The sequence below is a fragment of the Microtus ochrogaster genome, unplaced genomic scaffold (genome assembly GCF_000317375.1).
Source record: "Microtus ochrogaster isolate Prairie Vole_2 unplaced genomic scaffold, MicOch1.0 UNK29, whole genome shotgun sequence".
NCBI classification, from domain to species: Eukaryota; Metazoa; Chordata; class Mammalia; order Rodentia; family Cricetidae; genus Microtus; species Microtus ochrogaster.
The window spans coordinates 2,072,908-2,083,766 of record NW_004949127.1 but is presented as its reverse complement, the minus strand read 5'-3'; the positions used below and the strand labels follow the sequence as shown (position 1 = coordinate 2,083,766).

The 10,859-nt window shown below is 41.9% G+C and overlaps 1 protein-coding gene across 5 annotated transcripts in view; it reads right to left on the bottom strand.

Annotated features, from left to right (window-relative positions):
• Positions 1 to 10,859, bottom strand: part of Rgs22 (regulator of G protein signaling 22) — a 101,740-nt gene that overhangs the window by 25,854 nt on the left and 65,027 nt on the right. For all 5 annotated transcript variants that reach the window (XR_003378835.1, XR_003378836.1, XR_003378834.1 and 2 more), the window contains exons 15-16: positions 3,775 to 3,969; positions 1,855 to 1,947 (exon numbers count right to left, since the gene is read on the bottom strand). Coding sequence is in view for 2 of the 5 variants with exons in the window: in XM_013354105.2 (XP_013209559.1) it covers positions 1,855 to 1,947; positions 3,775 to 3,969 (288 nt within the window). In the remaining 3 variants the exon portion in view is untranslated. The remainder of the gene's footprint in view (positions 1 to 1,854; positions 1,948 to 3,774; positions 3,970 to 10,859) is intronic.

Genomic DNA, 10,859 nt, shown 5'->3' with positions numbered 1-10,859 from the left:
CATTTTTATATATTATATATAAATATATGTGTATATGTAGTTTATTTAAAATGAGGAATATAATCATGTAGCTATGGTTTTGTAATTATATTTTATCTTAATAATTTATAATGGATATTAAATATTCTCTCATAATTATTTAAAATTTTTAAAATTTATTTTATTGTGAGTGTTTTGCCTACAAGTATGTATGTGCACCTTGTGTGCAGAGGTAAGAAGACAGCATCAGATCCCTGGAACTGATGACCCTTGTGGCCACCTGTGATGGTGGGAATTGAGCCCAGTGGCTCTTAACCGCTGAGTCATCTCCAGCACAAACCACATGTGATTTTTAATATAGATAACTCACCCTCTGTATTAGTGTTTGTAACATAGATAACTCACCCTCTGTATTTGCGTTTTTAACATAGATAACTCACCCTCTGTATTAGTGTTTTTAAATGTGCAGTCGTGAGATAAACTATAAATATTTCAAAAAGCAATGTTCCTTATATGGAGGAATTGTGTATAGCATTATAAATGTTGCCCCTGGAACTTAAAGCACATCACTGTTACATAGGACCTTTCCGAATGCCTGTGCTCTTCCCAGGTTGCAATGAGTGGTACATCAAATAGAGAACTTTGGCACCAACAAAACAACTACTAAGTTCTATTTTAAAAACTATTGTTTTTGAAAAAACCTTATTTATATAAAAACCAACACAAAAAAGAAACTAAAAGTTACCCAAACCCAGCACTCAGAACTATCTCTCCCATTTTGCCGAACTTCTTCCCAGATCTCTCTCTGCATATATGTACATGTGTGTAAATATATGTAATGTTACATAAGCAGGGTTACATGATATGAGTGGAGGGTTGGTTTTTTGTTCATTTTGCTGACATAGGCGCTGTCTGTGCAGTCCTGACTGTCCTAGAACTCTCTGTGTAGACCCGGCTGGTCTCGAACTCACAGAGCTCGGCCTGCCTCTGCCTCCCGAGTGCTGGGATTAAAGGCGGGAGTGTGAGCCACCACACTCAACTTGACATCAGTGTTTTCATGCCATATATTTATATAACTGTATGTCCTGAACAGGTCAATTAACTGCAAATTTTATGTAGATGTGTTCATTAATTTTATGGTTTTTATGGGCATATCAAGATTTATCTAATCAATATAAAACTTGAAAATCTGAGCTGGTCATGATAGCACATACATGTAATCTCTCCAGAACTTGAGAGGCAGTGTCAGGAGGAGGTAAGCAGTGTCAGGAGGAGGTGAGCAGTGTCAGGAGGAGGTGAGCAGTGTCAGGAGGAGGTGAGCAGTGTCAGGAGGAGGTGAGCAGTGTCAGGAGGAGGTGAGCACAGGTCTCCTCGGCTACATACTAGGGAAAGGCCACGCGGTTTACACGGGACTGTCTCAGAACCAACAAACGTCACCGGTTTGTAAATAAAGATAAGAGTTAGTATCCTATCCAATCCTATGATCTTTTTACTGACTTTTCCAACTATTTCCCCATTATTCTTTTTTAAAAAAATCTGAGGGTTCCTTTTTGTTGAGAATGCAAATGGACTCCTGTAATTTGACAACGAATACAGTTACTATTACTAACATGCAGAAAATAGTGGGCACCGTTTAAGGGATTATCGTGACCTTTAGGGCTCAAGTTTCTGGTCTTAGGGAAGTCCCTCTGTCACTTTGCCAACCTGGTTTCTCCAGCTGTGTTGAACGTGTCACTTTACCACCGTGGCCTGTCAAAGGCAGCGAGTGTGGCCATGGGGCAGCAGGCTGGTGCCCCGTCCAAGTCCTTGACCACTCCACGTCTCAATGTAGTGTGCAAGATGGTACTGTCTCTGGATCCCCAGTCAGAGTCTTACCTCGGCCTTCTTGGAGATTGTCTCCTTATGCAGAGCATGCAGCTTCCTGAAGTAGGCGGAATCTAGCTGCCGAGTCTCTTTTTGTAGTGTCACCTAAAAATCAGCAGAGCTGAATGCGCATCATGAAAAATGGGGGACGGAGCAGTTTACCAGAAACAGTGGGCTTCCAAGAAGGCGAACTGCCTTTGAGGCAGGAGCAGAAAACCCCATGCCATTAAAATATTAGCTACAATGAAGTGATACGTCAAATATACACAACGAAGGATGAACATTTTCTATTCAATTACACAGTTGCTGTCAATGAACCCCTCCTCCCTGGGGCACACACAGACAAGATGAATATGGCGGTCACATTTCCGGGTTCTAGTCAACGTCACAGAATGAATCACGGAGAAGACAAAGGCTGCTGGGTGTAGGAACCAAATACTTCACAGGAGAACAAGAAAGGACAGGCTGTTTACTGGTACTCCTAAGGGTTTTATTGCTATAGCAAAAGAGGAAGCAGTTGACCAAATTACTGCTTATAGCAGGTTTGTCTTTCTAACATTTTATAAAGTGTCATTTTCCATAGGCAGGAGAATAAGGCCACTCTCCGATTCTCTATTGCAGGGGAAAACCAGTCAAGTTTGGCTGGCTAGCAGCCTGGGAACGTCCTGTACTTCACAGCTAGCTCTGGGGGTCCGCTTGGAAGTCCTTTTGGGGAACAAGATTATGAGATTACATTACATACTCAGCGAGTCCTCTGGACTGAAGTCGAAGAAGGTTCCAGAACTAAGATCAGTGTTTTCCCTTTTGCTAAGAACTAACAGTATATCATCCATCTTACACATTTTCATAAGATTCATTTGCTAATGCCAAAATGTTTTGGTTCAGGGCAACTATACTTCCAAATTTCTTTTACAATTACAGGATTGCTTCCAGACTTCACATTTCTTCTATGAACTGCAATATATATTACAAATATGAGTTAAGAGAGGCTTTTAAAATATCACATGATAGTCTAATCTTTCTAGTGTATTTTCTATAATAGAAAGGTTAATGTTTTAGAACTGCAAGAATTAAGGAATGAAATCTAATTATTTTGGTTATTGAATTTATTAAGTTATTTAATAAATTATTTAAGTCACAATCCAATGAGATGAGTCTATGCAAAGTGTTTCTATATTAATTTTATCATAATTGCTTAATTTATCTTTCTTGGGAGACAACTCAAGTCCTTGAGTGGATATTAATAAAGAATTCAGCCCCTGCAACAACGGCCTCACGCACCCAGTACACGCATTTACCCCAAGGACAGTCTTAACTTGTGATTCTACAGAAATATCTAAAGGAATTTCCTATATCTATCAGTAATAATAATGAAAGTATTCCAGTGCTGACATCTTTTGCAAAGTAAAAAGCTGTGTACGAACTTATCCAGTCAAGCGTTTGATTGGATGAACACCCGGTACTTTAAATAGAAGGCCTGAAGTCAGAGGCTCTGCTTTTCATGATACACGGGAAGCATTTAGATTTTCTACGGGTGTGATATTTACTGTAAGCATCCAGCAGAAAATAAAATGATATTTCCGTTCATTGTGAGATCACTGCTGAAAACATCAGGGAAGGACAACACCAATCTGGCTACTTTGCACTAACGGAAAGCTCACGTTTCTCTTCTGACGTATTTGTACAGAGAGCTAGGACTGTGAGGTTAAGTCTTCTGCTACGAGACAGCAGGGAAATGGCAACAAAAAACAAATCATAAAGACAAAAAATAAACATTTTCCCTGCCTGTGCCTTGGGTCCTCCCCAGTCCTGACTACAGAGCCCTGGCCCACCTGAGGCCTTGCCACCCGGGGGTGTGGTCCCCCTGAGGCTGTGCCCCCTGAGGCCGTGCTCGAGCCTTTTCTGCAAGCACTGTTGGCCAGGACATGGTACCTTTCTGTAAGCCACTTGGTCTGACATCACCATCTGTGTCCAGGGCTCCAGAAGGACGAGGAGGATGTACTCCTCGGCCGTATCAAAGAGGTCCTCAAACGGTGGCTGGATTCTCGTGTAAATGTCTTTCTTCTCTTCCTGTTGCAGCCCAATGTCGAGAGTGGCTGATGGAGCAATGTAAGTGGCGAAAAGATACTAAGGGAGGAGAGGGTGGGACAGAGGGGGCATTGTGAGAAGCCACGAGAGTTAGCAAATTCGTTGGCAAAAATGACAGAACTGAACTTGATACACACTAGATTTGTCGGAAAGGATGCTCTCCTTTCTGTTTTTCACTGCAAATTAGCAGCTAGACGTTTCCAGATAACAGTTTCCTTGTGCGTATTACAGAAGGAATCCTGCGTGCTAGGCAAGGGGTCCACCACTGACCTGCACCCCAGCTCTAAACTGCGTGGACACAGCCTTTCGCACTATAGCTTGCAGCCCAGCACTCAGGAACGGAGGCTGAAAGGTCAGCTCAAGGTCACTTCCACTTTATAGTGCAGTCAAGGCTGAAGTGGGCTCTGACGCCATCTCAAACAAACAAACAAACAACAAAAACATAAGAAATAAAAGCCAAGGGGCTGGAGAGATGGCTCAGTGGTTAAGAGCACTGTCTGCTCTTCCAGAGGTCCTGAGTTCAATTCCCAGCAACCACATGGTGGCTCCAAACCATCTGTAAAGAGATCTGGTGCCCTCCTCTGGTGTGTGGGTATAAATGGAAGGCAGAAAGTTGTATATATAATAAATAAATAAATCTTTAAAAAAAAAAGAAATAAAAGCCAAGATCATAGAGGGTTAAAAATCTGGCTATTGGTGGTCTTCTAATCCAGTTGTCAAACAAATTGCCCAGCCTGTAGTTCTAAGAATGGTCAATTGCCCGCCTCCGCCCTCTTGGGCATAAAATATCTCCATTGGTGTCTAACTACGGGGTGGACGCAGGAAGGTGATAGGAGCAACTGGGAGGAAACCCCAGAACTTCCCACAGCCTCCCACAAGTGCCACGCCCCCCCCCACATTCTATTTGTCTTATTGCTCAATAATAGCTGTTTAGACCTGAGGAACAATTTAGTAACACTGTGGTATCACTATCCCTGAATAGTAGATAGTGTGTGTGTGTGTATGTGTGTGTGTGTGTGTGTGTGTGTGTGTGTGTGAAGTGCTGCCCCTCACATAACCCAGACCAGCAGAACCACGAGAGGCCAGAAGTGCAGGAATCTAAGGGAAACTACCAGGAAAGAACAGACCACCTCACCCTTTCACGTGCAAAACCCCAGGAACACAGGAGGGGGCTGCTGCAGAGACCAATGGCTCCTTCTCTCCCCTCCCCACATCACAGCACTAGGAACCTGCCAGGGATCCAGAGGAAACCAAGAAATTCCAGCTCAGCACAGCTGACAGAGATTAACTCTGGAGGTATTTTTGTTCCTTATTTTCTGTTGTTTACGTCGCTCCTGCACGGATCTCTCCTGGTGCTTTTGCTTTTGTCCGCCTGTTGCTCAGGTGTTAGGGCGGTTGCTTGTGTTCCCCATCCTGTTGACTGTCAGACAGACTTGACCCCTCAACCACCTCATAGACCCAGCTCTTATTCGGAGTCTTTTCTTTCTTCTTTCATCCTTACCTGCTCCTCTTTTTATCTAATTGCAACCTGCCAGAGATTTAACGACCTCTCAATCTGTGGCCCTAAGAGTGAGTGCCCCAGCTTCTTCCTCTCACGGACTTTACCTGACTCAATTCTTTTCCGAAGTCAATCTTTGGTCGTCACAGTTGGTCACCCTATTTCCCTTCCACCCCTCATTTTAATAACTAAAATCCATGCCCACTCCATATTATCCTTGATTGTTTCTCCTGCAGCAGTTGTGAAGTCAGAGGGGCCACTCTTGCTGGCTGGCTAGTGCAAACTTGCATAGCTGTGCTACCAAGAAGCCATGGTTGCTTTCCCAGTTATCCTACACAGGGAATGATATAAAGCTTACGCCAGACACCCCGAGCTCCTGAACTAAGCAATGATTTTCTCAAGGACACACCACCACAGCCAAGTCTCATGTGAACACTATAAACACTTCAACTAGAAAAATATAGCTGATAAAACATAAAGCAAGCGACAAAATTATACCCGATGTGTAAATCCCAACACAGGGGCATAAGAAACATGAAAAACCAAGTCAATGTCATCCCCCCCCCCCGAAGTTATTATCCCTACAGTAGTGAGGCAGAGTTAGATGACATACCAGACAAAACCAAAGATGGTTATGACTGTGTGCAAAGATACAAACATCTGAATGAATACTAATGCTCTCAATTACTCAGTCCAAAGGCACTAGGAGATTAGGTCAAAAACTGGGAGCCATCTGTTTGTTGCCTCCAAGGAAAGCACCTCATCACAAAAGATAGACAGCACCTAGAATAACTAGATGGAAAAGGTTTCCCAAGCAAACAGACCTGAGAAATAAGCTGGTACCACTGTTCTAAACATCCAGCAACACATTCAAAGCAGGTGAGGAAGGATAAAGGACACTACTCATGACTAAGAGAACAGTCGATCAAGAGGACAATATCATTCTAACACACATGCCTACAGCACGGACGCAGTCAGTTTCATACCAGATGTAAACTCAACAGATTGACCCAAGCACAAAAGCACTGGGTGACATCACCCCCACTCTCAGCAACTAATCAGGCATCCCATCAAAAAACAGACAGAGAAATACCCCAATGAAATGATATCACAGATCAAATGGACTTAACAGACATCTATGGAATTCTATTCTATCTAAACATCACAGAATACACATTTTTCTCAGAAGCCCATGGAACTTTTTCTAATTTATCTCATCTATTAGGGTTCAAAGGAAATCTTAACAAATTCAGAAAAATTAAAGTATTCCTGGTATTCTACCAGATTCCAATAGAATCAAAGTACAAACCAAAGGCAAGAGAGACCCTAGGACATGTGCAAACTCACGGGGAATAAAGAGCACACTATTGAACAAGCTGAGGAAATAGAAAAGAAATACAAACATTCATAGGTCAAATACACATGAAAACACAACACATGAAAACCCAGGAGACAGAGTGAGAGCCATTCTAAGAGGGACATCTATAGTCCTAAGCGCCCACAAAATCAGAGTGCAGGACTGGAGAGACACCTCAGCACATACAAGTGCTTCCTGTTCTTCCAGAAGACCCGAGTTCAGTTCTCAGCACTCACACTAGGCAGCTCACAACTGTCTGTAATTCCAGCACTGGGGGATTTGACACCTTCTTCTGGACTTAAAAGGCAAACCTTTAAGCAAACTAGCCAAAAGAGAGAAGATCCAAATTAATAAATTTAGAGACAAAAAGAGAGCCATTAAAATAGACGCCAATGAAATTCAGAAGATCATTAGCTCTTACCTAAAAATATATATTCCACTAAATTGAAAAAATTTAAGAATGAATAAATTTCTAGACACACATGACCAATAAAAATTAAACCAGGAGGGGCTGGAGAGATGGCTCAGAGGTTAAGAGCAATGGCTGCTCTTCCAGAGGTCCTGAGTTCAATTCCCAGCAACCACATGGTGGTTCACAGCCATCTGTAATGAGATCTGGTGCCCTCTTCTGGCGTGCGGGCATACATGGAGGAAGAACACTGTATACATAATAAACAAACAAATAAATAAATAAATATTTTAAAAAAATTAAACCAGGATGAGACAAACAGTTTAAGCACAAGTATAATATGCAGTGAAATTGAATTTAAAAGTTTCCCAGCTGAAAAAGTTAGTGCATATACGGATCCACTAGTAAATTCTACCAGAACTTCATTAACACCAATGCTTTCCAAACTAGTCCATAAAATAAAGAAGAGACGTTGCCAAACTCCTTCTACAAAACCAGACAAAGATAAAGAAAATTACAGACCAATTACAGATACAAAATCCTCAACAAAATACTAGCTATACAAACTCAAGAATATCTCAAAGTATTATTCATCATAATCAAGTTGGCTTTATTCTAGAGATACAGGGTTGGTTCAATATTATATAAATCAGCAAATGCTATAAAGGACATGAATTGTTTCATGTGTATTGCTGTGGAATAACCCTTCTGCTCACTGTAAATATGTGTTGTTCTCGTTGGCTGATAATAAAATCTGAATTGGCCGATAGCCAGGCAGAGTATAGAGAGGTGGAAAAGTCAAATGCAGATACAGAGAGGAGAAGGGAGGAGTGAAGGGAGAGTCAGGAGCTGGCCGCTCAAGAAGCAAGATGCCAACAGACTGGTGAAAGCCATGGCCACGTGGCGATACATAGGTTAATAATAATGGGTCAATTTAAACATAAGAGCTAGTTGATAATAAGCTGAACTATAGTCAAACATTCTGTAATTAATATTAAGCCTCTGAGTGATTATTCAGAAATGGCTATGGGATGGGGCAGGTCAGAGAAAGCTCTGATTACAGCTTATGCTGATAGATGCAGAAAAAGCTTCTGGAAAGACCCACCACACATCATGCTAAAGGTCCAGAAGAAAGAGGGAGGAAAACGTTAAGAGTCCCTGTTTTGCAGATGACATGATTCTATACCTAAGAGAGCCTTAAGATTTCAGCAAAAAACTCTCAGAACTTATATTTTCAGCAAAGTGTCAGAACACAAAATTAATGCACAAAAGCTAATAGTCTTTCTGTATGGCAATGACAAACACACCAAGAGAGATATCAGGAAAACAATCTTATTCAAAACAGCCTAAAATTACCTTTTAATAATCATTAAGCAAAGATATTAAAGACGTCTATAATTAAAACTGTAAAACACGGAAGAAAGAGATTAAGAAAGACGTTGGAAGATGGACAGACTGTCAAAGGCCAGCACTTCTGCCAGATGATCACCCCTACGTGGCTTCTTTTCCTTCCTCTCCTTTCCTTTGCTTTCTAACGCGGACTTCTGAACACTGTTCATCATCACCTAAGAAATTTCCCCCTTTTCTTTCTTAATAAAAAAAAATTAAGAATAAAAAAAAAAAAAGAAATTTCCCCTTGTTCAAGTATCGGTTCCTATGATGACTAGCAGAATCCTCAGAAGTAACAAGATTTACTACATCTCCTTGATTCTTTATATATATTTTTTGTAAAATCAAAGAACTAGAGGGTGTTAAAGCAGTAGGGCAGGGATCTAAGAGGCCACCCACCTGCTGGCATCCATTCCCAAGTCAACAACAGCACATTCTGTGGAGCTGTCCCCCTGCCTCCTCTCCTCTCCAAGGGGTGGGGGCAAAGGTAGCCAAGGAGTAAAGACAGGAAGACAGAATTCAGTTGTCAGTTCTTAAAGCTTTCCTGGGGAGACGTAAAGAAATACATACTCACTCTAGATAAGAGTACCAAAGACAGGTAGAAGATGGACAACTGCTCCCAGGTCCAGCTACGAGCTGCTGTTACTCAGCTACTTTTAGGAGATTACGCACACGTGTGTGATTGACCACATATTCCTGAAAAGTCCCCTACCAACTGGGTAGCTTCAGCCTCCCAAAATCTGCATATGTAGAGCCCTCTGTCAGATAATTTTTCACCTCCTATATATAACGCAATATACCTCATATACCTAGGATGCATCTACATTCCCAATACCTCATATAGCTAGGGGGAAATTGCCTACTTCTGGGAGGGTCACAAGGGCGTGGCTAGAAGTTCATGTTAGAGTCTGATGACTCTCCTTCATCCCTCCTCCTTCCACAAGGATGTAGCAACAGGCCTGATCAAGCCGGTAGTCATAGCTACTAGGCAAGATAACAATGGCCATGTTATGTCCAGGGCCAATGTTTCACAACTTCAGGAAACACAGTAAATTTACAGTGTATTCAACTGACTTCCTGCATCAAAATCTGAATATCAGGCCGGAGAGCCGGCTAGTAGTTAAAACTACTTGCTGCTCTTCAGAGGAGCCAAGTTCAGTCCCCAGCACCCACATAGCAGCTCCCAAACATCCTTAATTGTAGTCTCAGGAGTTCCAACACCCTCTTCTGACCTTCAAGAGGACCAGGAGTGCAGGCAGTGCACATGCAGGCAGACAGACATTCACGGACATCAAAGAAATTGAATCTTTAAAAAAATTAAAATCTCAAAATGTCTTTCTAATAATCAAGGAACAACTTCATGACTTATAACAAGTATAGGATGCTCATATATATAAAGAAGATAAAACAACTTACATAATAAAAAGTTAAGCACCTTTATAATTTTTGTAAAGTTTAAGTTGCTGCTACCTAACGTTTTGATGAAATACAAAGACTATATCGCGTATTTCCTGAATAACTTATTTAATTACGAGTTGGAGACATTATTACAATATCTCGGGTCATTTGCTGCTTTTCTGGCCACCCAGCTCTTTTTCAGCCACAGAACAAATAACAACACAGCTCCTGTTGGAGAGAAAATGCTCCCTTCATGTTCTGCATGGCCACTCTGATTAACCGTAAGGCAGAGGGTCACACACGCAGCTGTGGCAGACATGATTCCAATTTAAACATTAACGTATGATGCTTTCCCAGGCCAGGAGAGACACAAGCATCGCCTGTCTATGATCAGGCTGCCTGGCGCTGTGCACAACACAGCTCTTAGCGCCATCTCTCTTGGAGACCCTCAAAGGTTATATAATCAGGAAGTGCATGCTGGGCGGCTTGCCCGCATGTCTCCACACCTGCATCTGTGACTCACTTTCTTGGCAAGTGCATCAAATGGGGGTGGAGGGAGCAGCAGAAGGCCTCTCCCTTTAAAAAAAATCTTTTACAGTTTGAAAATTCTGGGAGTCCATTTTCTTGCCTTGTTGAACCAAACTCTTAATAAGACTATTGCACTGCTAAGAGGGCAAGGGAGAGAAAAGGATACAGGATGGATAGGTACCATGGAAACAAGAAGAAGAGAAAAGGACGCAGGATGGATAGGTACCATGGAAACAAGAAGAAGAGAAAAGGACACAGGATGGATAGGTACCATGGAAACAGGAAGAAGAGAAAAAGACGCAGGATGGATAGGTACCATGAAAACAGGAAGAAGAGAAAAGGACGCAGGA